Source organism: Lithobates pipiens, unplaced genomic scaffold (genome assembly GCF_037356315.1).
Source record: "Lithobates pipiens isolate NorthernLeopardFrog02 unplaced genomic scaffold, aLitPip1_a1.2 Scaffold_13, whole genome shotgun sequence".
In the NCBI taxonomy this organism is placed as follows: Eukaryota; Metazoa; Chordata; class Amphibia; order Anura; family Ranidae; genus Lithobates; species Lithobates pipiens.
In genome coordinates, this window is record NW_027507718.1 from 62,722,439 (window position 1) to 62,748,723 (window position 26,285).

Below are 26,285 nucleotides of genomic sequence, written 5' to 3' on the forward strand. Positions count from 1 at the left end.
CTGGCCTATCCTGAAAGAAGACAGGGTTCTGTCCAAAATTCTACCAAAGAAACCAAGGTTTATGTATAGAAGAGCTCCCACTCTTAGGCCGCGTACACACGGGCGGACTGTCTGTCCAACTTAGTCCGCTGAAACACATTTCAGCGGACAGTCCGCTCGTGTGTGGGCTTCAGCAGACTTTTTCAGCGGACAGTCTGGCAGACTAAGTATTTCGGAATTTCCGTAATATTGTCCGTCCAACTTTGGTTTCAGCGGACAGTCCGCTCGTGAGTAGGCAAGTTGGACGGACTAAGTATGGCGCATGCTCAGAAAGGATTTACACGGCCAAAGGTTGCATTGCAGTGTATTGGACGTCGTATTTCTAGTCCCGTCGTACGTGCTGTACACGTCATCGCGCAAGCTTTCAACGGACTGTCTGTTCATCGTGTGTGGTCAAGTCCGTTCATTCAAAAGTAGGACGGACTGTCTGTCGGATTGTCTGACGGACAGTCCGCCCGTGTGTACGCGGCTTAAGAAACCATCTAGTTTATAATGTGATCAACCCCCCCACAACCTGTCAAAATATGCTCAGAAATGAAGGGATTCTATAGATGCCAAAAATGCCTTCCATGTGGAGTGAGCAAGAAGCAACCACGGAAAAGACAGTCATTTAAATCTAGGGTTTTCAATAAGGAATACCATATTAGGGAGCTGATTACATGCAACAGCACCCATGTTACCTATGGCATCCAATGTCCGTGTCACCTTCAATATGTAGGTAGGACTACTCGGCTCCCATGTGAGAATTAGGGAACACATTAACAACATAAGAAAGGGTTTCCCAAAACACAGCCTTTCCAGACATTTCAAAGAAGAACATCAAAGGGACCCCACAAGGATTAATATTCTATGGAATAGATCAAATCAAGGACCACTGGAGAGGGGGCAATAAGAAAATCTTGGTTTCACAGAATGAGACTAAGTGGATATATAGATTGGGGTCTTTGGCGCCTGGGGGCCCTAAAATATGAATCCTACTACAGTCCCTAAATACAGCTTATTATTATTATTTTTTGCTTCATAGGAAATACTAAATAGATATGACAAAGCCTATGTTATATAACCATGTATCATACTCTACAAATGATAAATAGATGTGCATGAGGAGGATTAGATTAGGACATCTAGTCACAACACATGTAGGGGGACTGGTTGTCGGGTACTTATATGTAAAACATGCACAATATTACTAGGTGTGTGGTATATATAATAATAAGAATAGAAGCATCAATCAATGAGATACATGCATATACACACACATCTCTTTCCTCTGAAGGAGTTGTATATTTCCCTCTATGTAGGTCATTAGAATACTGCTGGCCTTGCCTGACAATGTCTGTGTGGTAATAATAAATGCAGTATATGTACCACTCAGCTGTCTGGTAAGGCTAATGCATATAGAATTATAACAACGGTATCATCGGTAATATTACTCTTTCCTTTTGATTTGGGTACATTGTGATTTTAGAGTGATTTAGAATTTTTAGAAGGTTTTTAGGTTTACTTATTAATATCTGTATTGTAATGGAGAGCGAAATTGCAGGGTGTAAATACTAAATCTGACCACCGGGGGCATAAGGCTCGAGCATACACAGATCCCTACGGAGAGTGGACTATTTGAGGAGATGTGACAAAACGGTCCTCTCCGGGATCTATAAGGCTATGTATAGGATGTGAATGATAAACAGACACAGGTGTGCATAATACACACATGGCAACTAAATATCCAAATTTGTGAATCTGCCTACGGGGGGGTGAACCCTGCAGGACCGCTCACTATAACAGGCGTGAGGTGCACTAAGATGGCACAGCCTCAGACGATGTCCTATGATGTAAGGCGGAGCTTGGTACACTCTCAAGTCATTTCCGGTTGCGGAGCTCCGTTCAATGGAACGCACGCAGGTTTCGAAGCTCCTGTACTGCAAGCAAGCTATGCTAGCTCACAAACCCGACTGTGTCAAGTGGTGTTTTTAAACTTAAATTTTTAATAAAATCACCCAGATTTACACTACGAGTACCCATTTCTTTTGTCCATGAGGATAACCCATGGATAACGGAGGTAACTACTGCAACTTAATCTATGAGGAACATCTTACCCCTAGAGGGGCACAAGGATCTGGATAGCCCCCCATCACGTGCTGAGCTAAGGAGGAGTTGAATGCCCTAAGGACTGCCACTACACTCACTGTATGTGATTTACCCCTGCAAGGGTGCAGGAATCTGGTGAGTGGGGAACTGATCTGGTGAGTGGGGAACTGATCTGGTGAGTGGGGAACTGAAGAGGAGCATGGAAGTCTCCGAAATTGTTACAAAGGCATGAGTCACTTTTGGATAAGCACAAGACACTTGAAACCTTGCCATTTTTGCGATACTAAAGACTGAACTTAAAATCAGTTATTAACCACTCATTTTTTTACACATCTTTTTTTATGGAAAAAATCCTTTTAATAGAATGTGTTAATGCACTCATTTTTGGACACTAATGATTTGGATACAAATAGTTCATTCTGCACTTTTATGATATAGTTGTTGGGATGAATTGTTTAGGATGAAATCTGGTTATAATTGCTGATTGGGTGAGAACACTCACTATCACACTAAGCACCTTCACGGTAATACTGCAGGCTGATACACCAGTTTGCAACTAGCACAACTAATAGTGCTTTAATTGTATAAACTCGTCTCAAGCACAGAGTGAGGACACCCATTATGATATGTATTCCATTTGTGATTAACCACACTATTTAGCACTCACTACTCATTCTTAAAAGAGTGATTCACTGTGGAGGATTACCCTTCAGGTGACGGCAGTGTTTTTTCACCTATTTACTGCATACTCACCTTGGAAGAGTGACCCATTGCGGAGGAGCACTCTTCAGGTGATGGGCAGCGCCACCCACACCTATATTCATATTATTTTTACATTGCTACAATGTTGACAATATTTCCAGTTCTCCTGTAGAGTACTTTTATTTACTCACACACTCGGACTTCATTTTACATTAGAGTTCCTTCCTTCGAAGTAGGTTTGCTTTTTACTGTAATATTTATTTCATACCAAGACTCTGTAAACATCTTTGCATGCAGGTGTAAGTTTTAGTTTCCTTCGGTTCTGTTACTGCACTCGGAGACTGCAGAGAGATGGGCGCAAATATTATGAGCTCCGGAGAGATCAATGATCTCACTTCAAGCTTCAATCTCTTTTTTATCTCCAAAAGCAAAACTACATCAGAGGTGAGATGAGATGTATACAGACTCTAAATACATTTTTATGTTCAGACATAAATAAAACGTTGTGCTGAATCATTCTATGTTCAGGAACAGCAGCACCCTGTGGTTTTACAACATGAGGTAATTGGAATTTGACAGCACATCTTTAAGAGCAGCTTGCCTACATGCAGTTCACGAACCAGAACTGCCTATAATATAGCAAATTTATTTACACATGGCTAGAGCTGGCAATTAAAATAATATCACAGTCTGGAAACTGCTAAAATTACAATATCTTATATCAACTTGCAGATGCAAAAGTATAAAAAAAAAACACTTACTGCCGCTCCATGCTCGCCATCTCCTGATTGTCTTCTTTGACCTATGAAAAACAATTTAATTCAACTAAAATTACAATTTGTACTTTTTGTATTAATGTATTTACATAAGACAATAGCAACTTAAACAATGCAATTATTATTTTGCATTTAGATTTTGAAGAGCTTCCAGCACAACACATTTTAGATGTATTTTATAGTCAAATAAAATTGCTGCAGGAATTTGTATATTAGCTAATGGACTTGGCAAACTAAAACATGTACAGACCATTAGTTCTTTTTAAACTAAAAAACTCTGCCGTGTAGACACCAACAAAAGGAACTTCCGGGACCCTTTGAAAAAGCAACGCGTCAAGGAGGAGCCAGGTGTCACGTTTGTTACTTCCGGTCACGGCCGAGACTGGAAGTTCCTTTTGTTCACAAGCGCGAGATTCAATATTTTATGTAATTGGATATTTTATGTCGTTTTATAATAAATGTACGTTACTGCACATGAGAGTCCCCTCTCTTTTCCTTATGATCGGTGATATTGGAGCATACATGTGAAGCTATACGAATCACCAAAAGGAGCCAGATCTGCATTTTCCCCCACAAGTATGTTTGACCCTGAGGGGTCTTATATTGAGGTGAGAGGCTAGGGGAAACGGGGGGGGTGCACTGGTGGAGCACTGAAGGTGGATCGCCTTTTCTAATTTTGTGAAGCACGTTTGCATTGGTGTCTACACGGCAGAGTTTTTTACACACATTACCACGTTTGGATGTTTGAGCTACTGAATAGCACCGGAACATTTGTTTGAATTTTTGTATTTCTTTATGGACTCTTTTTATCAATTTTTTATTTAATGTTATTAACAATATTTTTTGGAATTTTATTGTGATTTAGTCACATAGTGTTTTGCGATATTTGCACATTTCCTACTATTTGTATGTATCACGTTGGATATAGGTGATTTTGCACTTTTTTGCACACAATTGTGTTTTGCATGTGTATGAAAGCACAGTATCTTGCTATATTTGCACAGTATTAATTATTGATTATAGTTAGTTTATTTATTTACACTTAATAGGCGTTTTAATATTTAAAAAGGGGGTAGCGCTACATATATTTTTTATATATTGGATCATTCAGAGATCCTCGCTGAACTTCTGGAGTGAGTTGGCTGCACTGAAAGTAAAGGGGCCGAATAATTTTGCACGCACCACTTTTCAGTTTTTTTATTTGCTAAAAAAGTTTAAAATATCCTATAGATTTCGTTCCACTTCACAATTGTGTCCCACTTGTTGGTGATTCTTCACAAAAAAATTTAATTTTATATCTTTATGTTTGAAGCCTGAAATGTGGCAAAAGGTTGAAAAGTTCAAGGGGGCCGAATACTTTCGCAAGGCACTGTACACAGTGGAATCCTGTTACCGGATCGGATATTCATTTTCAAAAATTCACTTAAGAAATGTCACTTATGAACTTTTTTTTTGAAAAAGGACACTTTGTTTTATTAAAAGATTATTATCAAAGTTATTTATTTGAATTTGTAACATTAGCTTATTATTTATGTTAAATTAAGTTTTTGACTATGCGATTAGTGAACCAATTTTCTTATTTTATTGTTTAGGTGGGTCTTGTGTTTGAACTTGTTAGGTTGCAGCTTTTCTTATAGTTTCCAGTCACAGTTGATTTGTTTAATGGTTGATTGATTAATTTAATTGAAAATTGTTTGGATAAGCGCAGGATTTATTTTAAATATATTACTCTTGGAAAAAAAATGCCTGATGCCCATAGAAGCAGCTGCAAAAACACCCAGTGTGCATGAGGCCTAATACTTGTTGGTCTCAAGCAGCAAACCCTTTACAGTACAAATGAACATTTATTTATCATTGTATCTGACAGAGAAAGAAGTAAAACAATAGAGTATGAATGCACCTTTAATGGGAACCATTTGTAATGATATATTATCAACAGGAGCTTTCCTACAAACTCAAACCATACATTTTGATGTTCTGAACCATAACCTAATAAAACGGTTGCTTGATGCTTAATAAAAATGTCACTTCAGTTCAGAGCTCCATGTCGGCATTATTAATCTTGGCAGCGTTTCATAAAATTGTGTTTTGTGACTTGGTTACATGAAACTAGTTACAAAAGGTTTCTTTGGAATACCTGTTTAAGTAACTTCTCCCTCTCTTCTTGCGGAGTTCCCATGCCTTTGTCTTCTGCAATGGCTTGGTCCCGACGAGCCTCCAAATTGTGCAGCTTTTCATAAAGCTGTACCGCCTCCTGTTTAATATGGGAATGTGCAATTTCCTAGAGAAAAGAGATAGCATTTTGCTGTGTCTTTAACTTAAATAATTGCAGGTGACAATGACAATTGATAAAGATAAAAATGAAAGGAAACATAAAAGGAAGGAAACGCGATGGCTTCAGTGATGTGTTATTACAAACCACAGCATCTCAGAAATTTGTATACAAATTAGCTGAACATATAAATAATTAGTGGGCTTGACAGCATTAAATGATTCCATATAGAGAGCATTGTTAACATATGATAGAATAGTATACTGGTCAGAGCCCCCGGTTTTTGTTTAGGGGGGAACTTAATCTTTTATGTGACAAGAGCAGGATAAAGCTACCCTCTGCATCTTGTGTTCACCCTAGACACTCATTTAGTGACCAACACATGTAAAAACTGATAAAGACAGTCACCATCAATAAATTGGAGATAGAAACTGGCTACCAATGCTGGACATTGAGACAGGTTACCAATGAAGATAGGAAGTGACCGCCACTGGACACAGGGATTGACCACTACTGGTTATACAGACTTACAACCACTGGGTGCAAGAAATGATGAACTGCAACCCCAAGGGTAGACCACAACTGCAGTCAAACCACTACAGCTAGTGACCAATACATTAAATTCACTGAAGTTAGGGAATGCATATCGCCTTAATACAAGAAATGAGTAGCATTATAAATCACCACCAGTCCCAGGCAATGACCACAATGGTATTTGATCTAGAAAGCATCATCTAAACATTTCTGTTGATCATCACTCTAATTTTCTGGCCTCCAGCTTTAAAAGCTTTCCAGGCATTGGATATCAGCACAACAGACATGCAGTAAGATTTTAAAAAATAGAAAAAGAAAAAAACGAGACTAAACTGAATTGCACTAAATTGCTGAACACACATCCAAAATACAAATGTGTGAACTGTTTCACCAACTAAAATATTTCCAATTCTTTGCAGTAATATTATGACTAATATTCCCTTCCACGCTACCAGGTACAGCAGGCCCTGCATTATGATATAATACAAAAAAAAAACGATAAATCTGTTTAAAAGTTACATTAGAACAGGTCAAGACTGCTACTGTCACTGTCTGGTCCAGACATAGTTTGCAACAGTTGTATTTGTGTAGACTGAACAGAAATTCCTCCCTTTTGCGCATTCTAAAGGTTTTTGAGGCTTTACACTCATCACTACAGCCCAGTGGTGGAGAAGTGGGAGAAAGCACACATCACATAAACAGCAAAGGATATTTGCAGGATGTGAACAGAGTTACCAGCTTGGCATGCCAAGATGACTCACTGAATGAGATGGGCTGTACCAGGTTATCTACAAATAACATAATGTTTCACTTGTTATAATGACTTTACAAAAGTTAAGTAGGCTAAATCAAGTTAAATCAAGCTAAATTGTTGGTTTCCATTTAATGTTTCCTTGAAGGGCCAATTCACACCTTTTTCATTTGTTGCATTTTGAACTGTTTTATATGCAGTTACCATAATACAAATGGAAAGGATCCTGTAAACTTTACAAAAATGCAGTTGCCAAAATCTCTTTTTAAAGCAACCTTCCAAAAATTCAAAAGCTGAAAAGCTAAATAATTACAGCATACCTGAAGTCAGATAAAAGCTGGTAAAGCTCCATTAGTACACCCCAGCAGGCACCTCCTGGTGCTAAGATTGTCTGTTCAGAGTGACAAAACGCAAATTATTGGTGGCCCGTACAGCCACCAATTAAGCTAATGGGTCAACAGTAAATGGGAGAGGGCAAAGCCAAGCTCTCAATCAGGCAGCATACCTGAGCACTTTGGGTTTCATAAATATTGATTTCTTTTCTCAGCAAGAAAGCCGAAAAAGAAACATAGAAACCTGGAAGTACCTACAATGGCTTTAAATGAGTTTTCGTATACATTTTTTAACAATACTTCTTGCTCTTTGTGCACACATAACAACGTTCTAACAAATAAACATTTCACTTAAAGTGGATGTAAACCCACTCTCATCATTTCTAAATTACTTTCATAGTGCTTATCTATAAGGATATATATGCCTTCTGCATGTATCCTTACATGTCAAATACTGTATCTCCCCTTTAGCGGTTTGGAGCTTTGCAATACTCCAGATTCTGTGGACAGGTCTGTTGTCTGGGGCTCGGTGGACGGAGTCGTGATGTCAGTAGACCCCTTGCCCACCTCTACACATCCCTTGGCCAGGCATCGATATTTCTTACACTGAACTTCTGCTGTCTTGTGGAATATGCCCCATGATCACTAACATCCAGTCAAAACCCAGGAAAGTTACCACATGACTTCAGCATGCCCAATCATGCTGAGGCGTGGAGCAACCAGACAGCGGTTGGCTTTTTAGTGATAACAACTAATGCAGCTAAAAGCTGCTCGGCTGTTATCCTAAGGAGCGGGAGGGGATGGGACGCCCGGGCTCTCCTGTCCCACTGGGAGGCCCGAGCGACCAGCAGACACATCCGTCGGCTGAGCGAAGACCCGAATGAAGACAGAATCTGCTTCTGTTGGGTTTCCGACCTATTAACACGGAAGCAATGTCATGACATCCGGGTTACTCGGCTGCCAATGGAGCCGATTTTAAGAAACCCTTAGTATTCTAAAATGCATACAAGGGATGTTTACATTCCTTGAGACAATAAAAATGATCTGATTTTTTTTTATAAAGAGACTGTGTAAAAAAGAAAAATCAAATGAAAGCGCCCTGTCCCTCATACGCAAGTCACGCCCACAAATGTAAACGGTGTTCAAACCACACATGTGAGGTATCGGTGCGATTGTCAGAGCTGTCAAACTGATAACCTGTAGAAATTTTTAAATCGTCGCCTATGGTGATTTTTAAGTATTGTAGTTTGTCGCCATTCCATGAGTGTGCGCAATTTCAAAGCATGACATATTAGGCATCTATTTACTCAGTGTAACATCATCTTTCACATTATACAAAAAAAGTGGGCTAACTTTCCTTTTTTTTTTTTTTTTTTTAAAGAGTCCTTTCACACTCGCATTGTTTAGGGGTAACGCTTTACCAATGATTTCACGGGGCAGGGGCGGTGGAGGAGCAGTGTATACACCACTCCAAAGATGCTGCTTGCAGGACTTTTTCTAACATCCTGCAAGCACACCACCGCATTCGGCTTTCACACTGGGCCTGCGGGGGAGTAATTTCTCAGGCGTTTTACAGCCGCTATGTTTATCCCTTTAGCACCTGAAAAAACGCCTCCAGTGTGAAAGGGGTTTAAAAGAATGTAAGTGTCTTTTTTCCCCAAAAGTTGCATTTGAAAGACCGCTGCACAAATACTGGGATGGGGATGGACTGACCAAGCATGTCTCCAGACTTAAACCCTATTGAGCATCTGTAGGGCATCCTCAAACGGAAGGTGGAGGAGCGCAAGGTCTCTAACATCCACCAGCTCCGTGATGTTGTCATGGAGGAGTGGAAGATGAGTCCAGAGGCAACCTGTGAAGCGCTGGTGAACTCCATGCCCAAATGGGTTATGGCAGTGTTGGAAAAGAATGGTGGCCACACAAAATAATGACATTTTGGACCCAATTTGGGCATTTCCACTTAGGGGTGTACTCACTTTTGCCAGCGGTTTAGACATTATTGGCTGTGTGTTGAGTTATTTTGAGGGGACAGCAAATTTACACTGTTATAAAAGCTGTGCACTCACTACTTTACATTGTAGCAAAGTGTAATTTCTTCAGTGTTGTCACATGAAAAGATATAATCGGATTTTTGTACTCAACGTAAAATCCTTTTTTCTGAAGTTCATTGACGGACACAGCTCCATTAATCTTGACTGTAGGGTTATTACGCCACCTTCAGTAGAGGACTAGGCAGAACATGTAATACATGTGAAAAACAACAGAACTGTACAGTTCCCCCAGGGGGCATTCCCTCTGGTAATAACCCCCCAGCCTCCTTCCAGCAGCTCAGTACATCAACAAGCAGTATAACGTAAACCAATAGGAGGGGAGGGTGCAAATGATGGGTCAGTGAACTTCAGAGAAAAGGATTTTATGGTGAGTATAAAAATCCCATTTTCTCTTTTGTTCATTTACGGACACAGCTCTATTTATTTTGACTGTAGGGATGTCCCCAAGCAGTGTCATAAAGAGGGGTGGGAACAGCAACATAACTTCCTCCACAACTAGAGGTGCTCCCTAACGGGGGAGTCACCATCTGAATCATCTGCATCAGAACTTGCGGTCAACATATGCAGCAGAGTGCATTAACAATCAAGAGGTAACTTTATCTTAACAAGAAGAAAGAGTGTAAAATTCCAACATTACACGGTCGCCTGCAAAACTTTGCGGCCAAAGCAGGCATCAGAAGATGCGCTTACATCAACTTTGTAGAACTTTGTAAAAGTGTGAACGGATGACCAAGTTGCCGCCTTACACACCTGAGCGACTGACGCTTGATGTCGTAAAGCCCAAGAGGTCCCAATTTCCCTGGTGGAATGGGCTGTTACAGGAAAGGGGAGCACCTGCCCCTTCAAGGTGTAAACCTGGACCACGATCTGTCTGATCCACCTGGAAATGGTGGACGATGAGACCGCCAGTCCTTTTTTTGGACCAGCTACCGAAACGAACAGAGAGTCTGACTTCCGGAAGGGAGCCGTGGCAGACAGATATACCCTTAGAGCCCAGACCACGTCCAGGGAATGGAGGGCCCCATCCTTAGGGTGTGTCGGTTTTGGACACAGAGATGGTAACACAATGTCTTCATTGAGGTGAAAAGTCGAAACCACCTTCGGCAGAAAAAAGTTTGCGGACTCAACACCGCCTTATCCTTGTGGATAACTAGATAGGGCGACTTGCAAGACAAGGCCACCAGTTCAGAAACCCTCCTAGCAGATGTAATGGCCACTAGAAAGACCACTTTCTGAGAGAGCATCAACAAAGGAATTTCCTTGATGTTCTCAAACAGCGGTTTCTGAAACGTCGATAGCATCAGGTTCAGATCCCACGGACCCCTTGCACAAAGCTGCTCACTAAAGAGTGAGATGCCAGGGGCCATTGGAAATAGACAGCCAAGGCTGATATCTGTCCCTTGATGGTGCTTAAGACCAACTTCTGGTCTACCCCACACTGTAAGAACAGCAGGACCCTGGACACCGAGTAGGTGTGTGGATGCCACCCCATCTCCTCACACCTGGAGATATAAGCCTTCCACATACGATGGTATATCTTCCGAGAAGAGAATTTTCGTGCCCTTAACATAGTGGAAATCACTGAGTCAGACAGACCTCGGTTTGTTAGCACCTGGCTTTCAACAGCCATGCTGTTAAATACCAGCGACGGTAAAGTAGGATGGAGTATCGGACCTTGTGACAGAAGGTCTTCTCGCATCGTAATCACCAAGGGGCATCCGCCACCAGGCCTACCAGGTCGGTGTACCAAGGATGCCGAGGCCAATCTAGGGCAATCAGTATCACTGGAATCCCCTCGACCTCCACTCCGGTACTGCTCCCATGGAGCCAGCAATGCGTCTGGCGCGTCTGCCCAGGGATCTCGTGTCCTGGACACGAACCTCTGCACCTTCCGATTGAGCTGAGAGGCCAGGAGATCCCCATCTGGTGTGCTCCACTGCAGGCAAAGAAGCCTGAACACCTCCTGATGCAGTGACCACTCTCTTGGGTTCAGCATCTGGTGACTTAGATAGTCCGCCTGCAGCTTTCTCCTCCCAGCATGTATATGGTCGACAGGGCCGGTGCTTGTTGCTCTGCCCACCGAAGGATGTGAGTGACCTCCCGTGCTGCAGCCGAGCTTCTTGTTCCTCCTTGATGGTTGACATATGCCACTGCTGTGGCGTTGTCTGACTGGATCCTGGTCGGACGTCCTTGTAGCCTCATCGACCATGTGGAGAGGCATAGCCTAATCGCTGGATGTTCAAGCACATTAATCGGCAACTGGGATTCCTCCCTCGACCAGAGGCCCTAGGTCGATTGTACTCCCAGTACTACACCTCAGCCGGTCAGGCTGGCATCCGTTGTGATCACTGTCCAATGAAGGGGTAGGAACGATTTCCCGGACCGAAGGGCCGGAGATCTCAGCCACCAGAGAAGAGAGACCCTGACTAACTGGCTCACCTGAATCTGCCGATCCAGAGATAACAGAGATTTGTATCATTTTGCCAATATCACCTTCTGCAAGACTCTGGGTGTGAAATTGGGCGTACGGTACCGCCTTGAAAGAGGCCACCACGAGGCCCAGGACTCGCATGCAGAAGCACAGCGATGACCACGGTTCATCAACAGCTTCACCGCGGCTCTGGGAGTCTGCAGTTTGTCTGAAGGGAGAAACACTCTTGCTTCCACGGAGTCCAGTAGTAAGCCTAGGTACTCCAGGTGTTGAGTCGGCACAAGTACAGACTTTTTGAGGTTCAACACCCATCCAAATTCCTTCAGGGTTTGCATGGTGATCACCACAACCTCCCTTAATTCTGAGGCGGAAGCTGCTCTCAGAAGGAGATCGTCTAGGTAACCCACGATTGCAATCCCACGTTGTCGCAACAACGCCAAAATTGGAGCCAATATCTTGGTAAAGACTCGGGTGCTGAGGACAAGCCAAGCCACAAACTGGTAGTGGTCTTCCCCTACTGCAAATTGCAGAAATCTCTGATGCCTGAGCCATATGGGTATGTGCAGGTACGTGTCCTGGATATCCAGAGATGCCAGGGAGTCCCCCTGATGGAGTGCGACTACGGAGTGAACTGATTCCATTCTGAACCTCTGTACTTTCACAAAGCAATTGAGGGCTTTTAGGTCCAAGATTGGACGCACCCCTTCCTTTTTTGGGGACTACAAACAGATTGGAATAGAATCCCTGAAACCTTTTTTTCTGGAACAGGCACTATCACCTCGTGGCTGAGCAGGTCCCTTACTGCCCCAAACAGGGCCTCCCGGCGAGCCAGGAGTAACTCTATCTTGTAACCCAATGAAATCAGTTTGCAGACCCATTAGTCAGACAGCCGAGAGGGGGTTGCAAACTCCCGAAGGCAACTCCCCCACCCGTGTGATGGGCGGGGGTAAACCTTCATGCGGTAGCACTTTTGATTGCTGGCTTGTGAGTCCAGGGATACTTCTGTCCCTCAGTAGTCGCCCTGTCGGACTGGGAGCAATTTGCTGAAGTCCCGGGTGGACGAAAAAGCCTCTTTTGAGCGGAAAATGAGGGTCCTTGCCTGCGGCATGGCTCCTTAACCTTCCTGGACTGTAGGAGCAAAGTGCTCTTCCCACCTGTGACATTCTTAATAATGTCATCCAGCTAGGCTCCAAATAGCCGCTCACCAAGGAAGGGTAAATCTGTCAAGGCTTTTTTAGATGCCTGGTCCGCAGACCAGCATTTCAGCCAGAACAGGCGCGGCAGCACCACTGACGATACTGATGTTCTGGAGAGCAAGGGAAGCATATCCAGGGCCACGTCACAGACATACTTAAGGTCGTGCACGAACTGGTCTGCTAGTTCCACGCAGACAGGGGGGGACTGCTGCTTCTCCAATTCACGGTGCAATTGTTTTGACCATTCAGTAAGTGTCTGTGACACCAGTGCTGTGGCCAGTACCGCTGACCCCACTACCGTAAACATGGACCGGGCCACTGCCTCAGCCTTTCTGTCGTTAGGGTCCTTAAATGCAGGAGTCCCTTCTACCGGGATCGTGGTTACTTTATTTAACCTGGATACTGGGAGGTCCACGACCTGGGGAGCCGACCATTTTTTAAGAAGGCTCTCCTCAAAGGGGTAGCGCACCGTAATTTTTTTGGGGATCGAAAAGGTCTGTTGCAGACTTCCCCATTCCTTGTATATATACTTATCAAAATAAGTCAGATATGGAAACACATCAGAACTCTCCCCGGAGGACGGGGGTGGCAGGGGCCGCTTTTTACCGCCTTTGTGCCCGCACACCGCCTCCACTCTGGCAACGAACGTTTCAAGGACTGCCGACAAATCGTCCAAAGGCACTGCACTGTTTGCAGACGAGCCGGTTGCAATTGCAGGGAGGTCTGGGGAAGAAACACCAGTTTCTGACACCATGTTGACCCACCCTTGGGGACTTAGGACAAGGTGCTCAATCCCACCCTTCTAGCTGCTGCAGACTGAGGGGCCCCCACCGCAGGACTCAACACCCTGACTAAACTCTGCGCCGTGCTGTTACAGATGCCTGTGTCTAGTATCAGCTCCCAGGTGTCCAGGACAAAAAAAAACGTGCTGTTCTGAGGAACAGGAACCAGCGCTGTGGAGAAAAAACGCGCTGAGGCTACAAGAAAATGGCCAATGGGCGCCCTGTATAGAGAAAAATCACAGGGAAAATGGCCGCCGAACTTCAAGAAAATGGCCACTGACCATGGTTCTCACAGAGACTAACAGAAAATGGCAGACGAACAACTGTACACAGAGAATGTACACAGATAATGGCACCAGTCAGCGCTATGGCCGCAGCACATGCAGAACCCACAGACACCAGCAGAGAGACAAAATACAGCCCAGGGACACAGACAGCCAGTGCAGCCCCAAATCAAGGATCAGGGCCCCCCCAGAGCACACCGCTCAACAGCCCAGTCATGCAGCATCCCCCACGGGGGGGGGGGGGCAGGGACAGGGAGAGAAGAAAGGGACCTCCCAGGGAATGTGCTGCTCAATGGGGCTCCAGCCTCATGTCTTATGATTCTGAACAACTCCCCAGTATATACTAAGGGGGAACTAATGCAATAAGTGTGGTGTTGGAACATCCTGACACATTTCACACTTTGAGAAAAGGCATTATGACCAAGGGCTCATTCACTCTAGCAGTTGAGGAGCTTTAAAACCAAATGGTTGAGCTACATTTTTACCCCCCCCCCCCCAATTACTCCCCTTTGGTTACAGAGGCAGTGGTCGGGGGCGTACATGTGCCGTGGTAGGAATAATATCCACTGTCACATTTTAGCGCAAACCATGGGGTTGATCTGCATAAGCCCCACAACCACGGTGATTGAGAGGTGAAAGCAGGTGGTGAGGAGACCATACAACACCTCCTTACCGCCTGTCAAATGCAATCTAAACACAGTTTGCTCTTTAGAGACTTTCAGAGCTTTGTATGTCAATTTTGTTTTAACACCACTGTTATTGTCAGTTACATTTGTTAAATAAACCTCTCAGTAATCGTTAAATGGCCATGCGGACCCCTTATTTAGGGATTGTGTACAGGTTGAGCATTGCAGTGCTGTGGCGTCAGCGTTTAACTGTGGATGCAAGCTGGATCCCCTGGTGACAGCGTGAGTTTTGATGTTTAGGTTCTCTTTATGCGCAAGACAAAAAGAGGCAGAATGATGGTGAATGGAAATACCTAGCTAGTGTGTTTAGTGTTCAAAGTCCCAAGGCCATTTTAAAGTGGGGTGGCATGGTGCACCACAGGGATACTTAATTAAAATCCAAAAGCCTTGATAGGGTAGTCTGTGTTTCCAGTATGCATTTCAGATCTTCATTTCCAAATAGATATTGTCAGGTTTCAGAACAATGTAACTGTTCATCTTAACATAATTCTATGACTATATATATATATATATATATATATATATATATATATATATATATATATATATATATATATATATATATATATATATATATATATATATATATACACATGGTAAGGATGAGCTCCGGCGTGTTCGCATACTCCACGTGCTGTGCTAATCACAGGTAGTGGGACATTGCCCGATCTCTGCAGCCGCGCATCAGGGAAATGTCTCACTGCCTGTGATTAGCGCAGCGCTGCGCTGACTTCCTGGTGGGCTCTGCACATGGAGCATGCGAACACGCCGGAGCTCATCCTTAATATAGGGTAAAATATAAAAAAAGTATATATATATAAATTAAAGGCTAAATTATCAGTTTTGAAAAGCACAGGTTTGGTTTCAATGAATGCACTGAATCTTTTTGATGAACACAGCCACCATGTTGTCAAGTTCTGTTCTTATGGTAATATGAACGTCTTGTGGTTGTGCAAATGGGTACTGTTGTGCCCTCTGGTGGTTATAACTCTGTAAATAAACAAATCTGCTTTCAAAGAGCATTTTCTTCTAATTCAATACTTACAGCCTCCAGAGCCGCCTCCTTTTCAGTCAATGAATCAAGTTCTTCCTGTTGAACCTCTAGCTCCTACAGAGTACAAACAAATCCGATTTTCCATAAGTATATCAGCTACAAAACATTCTACCACTATAAAATGTTGATAAACTACCCTAATATGAGCAATATGATCAAACAGGTATTGATTTCTATGGCATTTTCTAGATAGCGGACTGTAAATCTGTGGTTACTTTTAGGCTACAGTACATATTGCTGAATCTGTTTCTTCAATCTGTAAATAGACTCTACAGTAAGCTTTTGATACAAAAATAATATTCAAGATATATTTCTAAACACCACAAACCTATTGCTGTGCCTACTGCATGATTATAATGATATATTTATTCTGAGCAATAGTACTAAATAGTTCTAGTCTTTTCTTTACTGAATAAGCGGAAGATTATATCTAACAACAATTGTTTAAAGCCCACCTCCAAGCTAGATTTTTTTTTCTTATAATTGTCTTCCACCAGGTTTTAAAATAATTGAGCACATCTGAATAACTGTATACACATTCATGTATGGGCCAATGATATATTGAATGAAATGATAACTACTGTACATGGAAAGGTTAGAATGACTTCATTAGATGTAAATAAATGGTTAACCACTTAAGGGCCAAGCCTCTTTTTGAGATTTGTTAAGTTAAAAACAGCTTTTTTGCTAGAAAATTACTTAGAATCCCCAAACATTATACATTTTTTTCTAACACCCTAGAGAATAAAATGGCGGTCGTTATAATACTTTCTGTCACACCGTAACAAGCACACTTTTTTTTAAATTAAGAAATAAGACAACAGTAAAGTTAGCCCAATTTTTTTTATATTGTGAAAGATAATGTTATGACGAGTAAATTGAAACCCAACATGTCATGCTTCAAAATTGCGCCCGCTCGTGGAATGGCGACAAACTTTTACCCTTAAAAATCTCCATAGGCAACGTTTAAAAAAAATTCTACAGGTTGCATGTTTTGAGATACAGAGAAGGTCTAGGGCTAGAATTATTACTCTCGCTGGCACTACTCACATATGCGTTCGCTTCTGCACGTGAGCTCGGCATGACGGGCCGCGTTTAAAATTTAAAAATGTTTTTCTTATTTATTTTACCTTTTATTTTTGCACTGTTCACTGTGTCACTTGTAATAGAAAAAAAAGCATGACAGGACCTCAGATCTCATATTTACACTTAAACATAAAATTGAATAAAAAAAAAAAATGTCGTTTAAAAAATGCAAACAAAAAAAAGTGTCCCTTTAAGGGCTATGGGCGTAAGTATGGGGGCATCTTCCCCTCACTCGTCTCCATACCCAGCATGGAACAACATCCGATCACCTTCGCTGCTGCCGACGGCTCCGGTAAGCGGCGGAGGGTGGCAGGGGGCCCTCTCCCGCCGCTGATAAAAGTGATCTTGCAGTGAAACCGCCGCAGAGACCACCATTATCGGAAACTGGACTGCTGTCCGAAAAAGAGAATACCAGGATTATGGCAACTAGCTGCTGCCACAACAACGATATTCCTTTTTCAAACTTAGGACGTATATCGGCATGCGACGGTCCGGAAGTGGTTAAACTTGCTATGCCCATAATAATCATACATTACATTGTCGTAAATAATTTTGTTTTTGTTGGCGAATGCGCTGAACCGACTGGATTGGTCATTGGTCCCGAGTGGGTATGCGTGTGAGCAAAAAGGAAGGAATGCCTTCCGTTGCATAGTGCCCACTGATGGATGGTGGCGATGGTCCCTCTCAGCGATTGGGCTGCTGCCTTTTCTGTGCGACCTTAAGTTTGTTTCGGCATGTAGACTTAAATAAAAAGAAATTAGATCCCAGTGTCCAGAGAAATGCAGCTTCCAAAATATGGTTCATAGACATTTATTAAAAAGTAGCAACATGTTCAGAAACTAAGATGGCAGGATTTCAGCTTTATTTGCATTCTGCCATCCTGGTTTCTGAAACCTTGATCCAACATGACCACTTGTGGAAATTGTTCCCACCAAATAATACGCAGCAACAGCCCTGAAGGAGGAGTCTATCCCGCCGAAATGTGTTGGCTTGATGTACATGTTACTACTTTTTATTAAGCATCTACGAACCACATTTTAGTGGATTCATTTCTCTGGACACTGGGCGCTCCTTTCTTTTTATCTAAGTAAATCATTTTGTGGATTATACAAAGGAATTGCTACATGTTTGACCAGCTCAGGATCAATTCTAACAATAATGTATCTTGCTGAATAAATCGTTTTTATTGTAGGGACGGCACCTTTAGAAGCTGCTCATTCTTTGCTTTCATGGAAAAGTAAGCGGTCTGTTTCTCCTCTGGCATATTTTTAATAATGTTTTCAGCTGCTCGCTTCTCATGTTCAATGTCCTCCTCCACACCTCGAACAAGGTCTTCTTTCCTGCAGCACAAGAACGTATGAAGTTTATGTACCAATAAGGTGAACAACAATTATGTTAACCGAAATCTATGGTCACAGCACACACTCTTTATATGAGCATTGTGATAACATTACAAACAATAGTTATATTTGACAATCCAACATAAACTTACTTGAAAAATCACATTTTAGGTTGTGAGTTCTGCCTGTCTGCTGGCTATCCCATTCCTGCATGCTTTGCAGCTTCTCCTCGGCTAAATTTTCTAAGGACTACATATTCCATGGTAACTTGCTGCCTGCAAACAGTGATTCCTGTACTGACTCCACCTCCCGAAAACTCCTACTCTCAGCTCCTCTGTAGTTCAGAAGGCAGACTCTTTGAAATGTGTGACACAGCAGTGCCTACACCCAAGGCATAGTGAATATGTGTGTCAGAATTCACAGAAGTAAATGCGTGGGGATTTTTCACAACGCAAGTTTACAAACTTCAAGATCATACATGATTGATAGGAGTAGAATAGAAATAATAGGGTTTAAAAAAAAAAAATATATATATATTTTGACTAGAGATATTCTTTAACTTTGATGATTTTCTGATATAGTCAGACACCTCAAAATAGCAAACAAATTGGCTGCCAGCATTCATTTAAAATGAACACTAATGTTTACTCAAAAATACATGCATGTTACCTGTTTCTGAAAAGCAAGGTATTGTTTGGCTGCCCATAAATGGCTTGATCTGATGCCCAATTTAATGCTTGGATGAGTATTATGCCCTGTACACACGGTTGGACATTCTGATGACAAAATCCATCAGATTTTTTCAGACGGATTTTGGCCCAAACTATCGCACAAAGTTGTCGGAAAATCCGATCGCTCAGAATGAGGTGACGTAAAACACCTACAACGGGAATATAAAGAGGCCAGTAGCCAATAGCTTTCGTCTCATAATTTATTCTGAGCATGTGTGCAACTTTGTCCATCGGAATTGTCCACACACGATCGGAATTTAAACGATTTTGTTGTCGGAAAATTTTAGATCCAGATCTCAAATCTTGTGTGTCAGAAATTCCGATGGAAAAAGTCAGATGGAGCCCACACATAATCGGAACTTCCAACAACACAGTGCGATCACACATTTTCCGTCAGAAATTCCGATCGTGTGTACAGGGCATTATGCAATTAAAAGGGTCCACACTTTATGGTACAAACTATTGCTTTTGATGACAGTAGATCGTTAGAAAAATTTAGAGCAACCCATTTGATCCTTATCTTACAAGTCATAAGCCACGCATTTACAGCTTCAATCTGCTGGGCAAGTATAGCTGCATCTAGTTTGTTTGATTTGCCAGCCAATCATGGAGGAGGGTGCTATGTTTATTAAGTGCTGCAGGGCTGAGCCAATTTATAGTCATGGGGGTCATTTTTGCTGCTTGTGCTTCTTTTAAAAGAGATTGACAGGTTTGTGTTCAATTGTCAGAGAAATAAGAAGTAAAGGGAAATTGCCCCAAATGGGACACACATAGCAATAAATATATGGAAGTCCTTTCCAACTCTATATAAGAAAAGCCCCATTGGGCTTTAAAGAAGTACAGCCACAGCTCGTCTGGCTGTACTCCTCCTATGGATCACAGGAGTGCAGTTCATTCTGCACACCTGTGACCAGTTTTCAGCAGACAGTGGGCTAAAGTCCGCTCTCTGCTGACGTCACAGAGCCAGTCCATGATGATGAGTTTATGATGATTTTATGATGTATTAATGATTACAGAACTGCAAAATATTGTGTCCCTTATATCTACCTAGAGTTCAGCTTTAACCAATTGCAGACCAGGCCATAGCTGAAAGATGGCTGCAGCTGGGAGGGCATCCATGGACGTTCTCCTAGAATCTTGCTCCGGCACGCACCCAGGAATATCCGTGACCACCGGGTCCAGAGGACCCAGTGCATCACGGATCACGGTAAATGGGCGTTTACCACGTGATCGCTCTGTCAAATTACTTACAATCAGGCGTCATGTCTAGTTCATCTTTCCTTTCATCATACCGATCAGTGCAGCAGCCCTGTGGGCTGGATGTGTACTGCCCATAGCACTGGTCTGTGCCCATCCCAGCAATACTCATCCATCCATCCCAGCAATACTCATCCATCTTCATCCATCCTCAGCAATACTCATCCATCCATACCCAGCCATCCCAATCACACTCATCCATACTTATCCATGCTCAGCAATACTCATCCATCCATATTCAGCAATACTCATCCATCCATTCATACCCAGCCATCCCATCCACACTCAGCCATACCCCGACCCATTCATACTCAGCCATCCCATCCATACCCACACAGCCATACTCAGCCATCCCATTCATACTCAGCCATCCACATTCATGGCTCATCCATGCTTAGCCATCTCGATCCACGGCTCATTCATGCCACTACAGTGCCTCAAAGTGTAATAGGTAGTCAAATTAGATTTGAAATGTATGCCCCTAGAATGCCTGATGATGCTCCCTGCATGTTTGGCCTCTGCATGTGGCCAGGCTGTGTAAAAGTCTCACACATGTGGTATCGCCATACTCAGGAGGAGTAGCAGACAATGTTTTGTGGTGTAATTTTTGCCATGTACATGCTATGTGTTAGAAATATTGTATAATTGGACAACTTTGTGCAAAAAAACACATTCCAAAAACTTGCAGAAAAAAATGACATGTTCAAAAGACTCGATATGCCTTAGAGATTATACGTTGGGGTGTTTTCTTTCCATAATGGCACCATTTTTTGGGCGTTTTTATTGTCCTGGTGCTCCAGGGCCTTCAAAAGTGCAAGAAGTAGTCAAGAAATTAGATGTGTAATTTATGCTCCTGATGGCGCTCCCTGCATGTTGGGCCTCTGTATGTAGCTACGGTGCGTAAAAGTCTCACACATGTGGTATCACCATACTCAGGAGGAATAGAAGAATGTATTTTGGGGTGTAACTTGTGGTATGCATATGCTGTGTGTGAGAAATAACCTGATAATATGACACTTTTGTTAAAAAAAAAAAAAGAAGAAAACTTGATTTTGCAAAGAATTGTGGGGAAAAAATTTAAACTTAAAAAAACTCACCATGCCTCTTTCTAAATACGTTTGAATGTCTAAATTCCAAAAAAAATGGGTCATTTGGGGGGTATGTGTACTGTCCTGGCTTATTAGGGTCTCAAGAAATTAGCTAGGCCTTCAGTACTTCAGGTGTGATCGATTTCCAGAGATTGGCACCATAGCTAGTAGACTCTATAACTTTCACATAGACCAAATAATATACACCGATCTGGATTATTTTTACCAAAGATATGTAGCAATATAAAATTAGGCCAAAATGTATTACGAAAAATTACTAATTTGCTAAATTTTTTTTGGACGAGTTGATATTTAAGTGCATACGACCCTCTGTAATTTAAAGGGTCCAATACGATGAGGTGAGCAGCCAATTTTACCATTGGTGGTGGTCCCCCCCTTGGCACTAAGTCACTTTATGCATGAACTGACTGTATACCACTGAAGATTCCTCACGTGGACTTTTTGACTCAAAAGCTATCTTTGGACTTTTTATTAATTTTAATATGTTAGTAATCATTTTATTTTAGTCAGAGCGCTGTACCATCTGTTTGAGATATTTTAGCCTTATAGGTTTACTTTAGAACAATCTTTATCTACTCATTTCCAGCTGCTCCATGACAATATTCGAATAGCGGTGTGCAAAATTTGAGCACTTGGGATATGTATAGCCCATACAACACAGATGGGTATCTGGTGACTCTGCAGCATACTGGTATTCAACCATGCATTATGCTCTAATGATTTATATACAGTAGCAAGAGTATGTGAACTCCTTAGTAGAAGTTGGGTGATGAAACACATCACGTCCTCTCCGCTCTACTCACTCAAACCTTCTTCAAATACCTAGAACTAGACTCAAGACAATGGGAGATGGGGCTTTTTGTGCAGCTGGCCCTCGCCTGTGGAATGCCCTACCTGACACCTTGAGGGCTCCTCAATCCGCTGACTGTTTTAAAAAAAAGGTCTTAAGTCATTTATTTTTAGCAAAGCTTTTTGTCCTTTTTAGATGTTTGTTTCATTGTATAAACTGCTCATGCTTCTTTCTAACCTGTAGCGCTTTGAGATCTTTTGATGAAAAGGCCATTATAGATAAAATGTATTATTATGGATGCAGGACAACTATCCTAAGCATTCAAATAAATCCACCACACACAGGCTTCAGAAAAAAATGCACCTTTTGGAGTGGCCCAGTCAGAGCCCAGACCTTAACCCCAAAGAGATGACGTGGAGTGACCTCAAGAGAGCTGTTAACGCTAGACATTCTACAAATGTGTCTGAGCTGAAGCAGTTTTGTAAAGAGGAATGGTCAAAAATTCCTCCTGAATGTTGTGCAGGTCTAATCAAGAGCTATTGAAAATGCTTGCTTGAAGTCACTGCTGCCAAAGGAGGTTCAACCAGCTAATAACTCCAAGGGTTCACTTTTTTCCTTCAGCCCTGTGAATGTTTAATGGGTGCATTCAATAAAGACAAGAGAAATTAAATACGAATTGTTTTTGTGTCAGCTTAAACACATTGTGTGTGTCTATTGTTGAGACAAAGCTAAGGATCAGATCACATTTTATGGCAAATTACTGCAGAAAAACAGTTAATTCCAATTGGTTCACATACTTTTTCTTGCTACTGTATGTTCCATGTAGTTTGAACGTACTCACCTGGATGTTGCACAGTTCTTGGTTAGGGTTAATTATGATCTTGTACAGGTTTGTTCCTGGAGCTACAGTATTTGGATTCAATTACATTATACAGCAATATATACAGTGCCTTGAAAAAGTACTCATACCCCTTGAAATTTTCCACATTTTGTTATGTTACAACCAAAAATGTAAATGGCACAACTGCAAATCTAACAACACCTGGCCTTCCACCTAAACTGACAGGCCAGGCAAGGAGGCATTAGCCAGAGAATCAGCCAAGGAGGTAATTCTGGAGGAGTTGCAGAGATCTACAGCTCAGGTGTGAGAATCTGTCCACAGGACAACTATTAGTTGTGCACTACACAAATCTGGCCTTTATAGAAGAGTGGCAAGAAGAAAGCCATTGTTGAAAGAAAGCCATAAGAAGTCCCGTTTGCAGTTTGTGAGAAGCCATGTGGGGGACATGGCAAACATGTGGAAGAAGGTGCTCTGGTCAGATGAGGCCAAAATTGAAATTTTTGGCCTAAAAGCAAAACGCTGTGTGTGGTCAAAAACTAACACTCCACATCACCCTGAACACACCATCCTCACCGTGTAACATAGTGGAGTCAGCATCATGTTGTGGGGATGCTTTTCTTCAGCAAGGAGAGGGAAGCTGGTCAGAGTTGATGGGAAGATGGATAGAGCAAAATACAGGGCAATCTTAGAAAAAAGCCTGTTCGAGTCTGCAAAAAACGTGAGACTGGGGCAGAGGTTCACCTTTCAGCAGGACAACGGCCCCAAACATACAGCCAGAGCTACAATGGAATGGTTTAGATCAATGGATATTCATGTGCTAGAATGGCCCAGTCAAAGTCCAGACCTAAATCCAATTGAGAATCTGTGGCAAGACTTGAAAATTGCTGTTTACAGATGCTCTCCATCCAATCTGACAGAGCTTGAGCTATTTTGCAAAGAAGAATGGGCAGAAATTTCACGCTCTAGATGTGCAAAGCTGGTAGAGACATCCCCAAAAAGACTTGCAGCTGTAATTGCAGTGAAAGGTGGTTCTACAAAATACTGACTCAGGGGGCTGAATACAAATGCATGCCACACTTTTCAGATATTTGTAAAAAAAAAAATTGAAAACCATTTATAATTTTCCTTTCACTTCACAATTTTGTGTTGGTCTATCACATAAATTCCCCAAAAAACGAATTTACATTTTTGGTCGTAACATACGTTACATGTGGAAAATTTGGAATATGAATACTTTTTCAAGACACTGTAACAAGATTTATATAACACCAAAGAAGCATTTTTTTTTAGCTTGCTTTAAAATGTTATTTAAAAATATTGAAATATGATAAAGAGTGGTTTTGTATATATTTTGATATTATAAATTACACTTTTATAACTCTTAAGAAAGATCTAATTTTGAGGAGAAATGTTGTTCTGTTTAATCCAATTATGAGAGTTTTCCGTTCCCAGATTTGGTTTAGTATTTTATAAATAATTATTTTTGTTCTGTGGATTTGTGTTTATATCACACTGTGATGATGCATGTAGCGTTTGGGAAAATGTAAAGCCCTGGCATCCTCACGATGTTTATTATTGGTAATTAAATTTAGTTGTGCACTGTTGGCAACGATACAACTGATATAACTGTTGACAGTGAACAAAATAAGGAGAGTTACTTTAAATTCTTGTTTTCTTAAGTTGTAAAAAAATGATGTAATAAATCGAAGATATGGTGGAATAAAATATACTATAGTCCTGAGGGTCTACGTTTGCAAGTTTCCCGAATATTACATTTAAGGATAAAAATGGGAGACTAACTTTAATATTTCGTTTACAAAAGCTTTATTTGTCAGTTAGAAAATACAAATAAAATGCATATAAAAATAATTTTCAGTAAGGATATAGCAAAAAACGTAGATGATAATACAAGCTAGGGTTTACATAATGTGAGGGTGGTACAGTTATTATAGGGGATGGGTAAAGTGATACATATAATAGAGTTAACCTTTTATGTATAGGACATAAAGAGAGAAGAGAGATTTCGAGTGGAGGTATCAGAATGTGATCAAGGTAGGGACCAGTATAACCATTTGTTATCAAAAATGTGCATACTATCATATAAAGTATGGTGGATTCTTTCTGATAGCTTGAGCATTTCCATACGGTTCAAAACTTGCGACCAGAGCAGGGTATTAGTTCTCCAATTTAAAGCAATCATCCATTGTATCGAGCTAATGAGAGAGTGAAACAGTCTCGTGCAAGGAGTAGGAGTGTTAGGGAGATTGGCATATAACATGCATACTTGTGGAGTAAGAGAGACTTTGTGCTTAGAGGATAGTTCAAATCTGGTGATAGCTGCTTGCCATATGGGTTGAAGATGAGGGCAACTCCAGAAAATATGAGCATATGTGCCTGGTTCTGTGCAGCCCCTGAAGCAGTTAGGGGAAGTTTCAGGATAAAAGGAGTGAATTTTAGTAGGGGTCATGTACCATCTTGAAAATAGTTTGAGAGGGGTTTCTCTAAAGGCAATTGCCTTATTACTTTTCCGGAGATTGTCAGTCATCTCACTCCAAAGTTCAGGGGTGAAAGAACAGTCAAGCTCCTCCTCCCAGTGTATCATTGGAGCAGATTTTTCCGGGGTGGAGGAGGAGTTTAACAGGTTATAGAGTAGTGAGATGATACCTCTGTCTCTAGAGGAGTGCAAACAGATGTGTTCAAAGAGTGTTTCTGAAGTGAGGGGTTGTAAGGTATAGTGAAGATCAAAGAATTGTTTTATTCGGTCATAACGTGTGTGTTCCGTAGGGGGGAGGTCATACTTAATTTGAAGTGTGTTAAATGCAGGGAAAGATGATTTATAGATAAAGGAGCCCAGTGTAGAAAGTTTGTAATTGGACCATAAGGCATATTGATTATAGACATCTAAAGAGAGTGAAAATCTCTTATCACCAAGGTAGGTGGTTAGTGGGGAAATGGTAGATGCAAGGTTAAATGTATCCTTGATCTTTGTCCAAATTTGGAAAAGTTGAGCAACAATCATGTTAGCTTTGTTTAAAGTACGAAAATTGCTGTGGTTCGACCATAAAAGGCCTTGTAAGTATAGAGGAAGGATAGAGGAAGATTCAAATGTTTTCCATGGGATGTTATGTATAGGGGCATGCCATTGAGAAATTT

General features: G+C 41.7%; 1 protein-coding gene across 1 annotated transcript in view; it reads right to left on the reverse strand.

Moving 5' to 3' along the window:
• Positions 1-26,285, reverse strand: part of IFT74 (intraflagellar transport 74) — a 176,534-nt gene that overhangs the window by 56,706 nt on the left and 93,543 nt on the right. Inside the window, exons 9-12 of the mRNA XM_077475147.1 lie at positions 18,266-18,404; positions 15,970-16,032; positions 5,743-5,886; positions 3,591-3,631 (exon numbers count right to left, since the gene is read on the reverse strand). Coding sequence (XP_077331273.1) covers positions 3,591-3,631; positions 5,743-5,886; positions 15,970-16,032; positions 18,266-18,404 — 387 coding nt within the window. The remainder of the gene's footprint in view (positions 1-3,590; positions 3,632-5,742; positions 5,887-15,969; positions 16,033-18,265; positions 18,405-26,285) is intronic.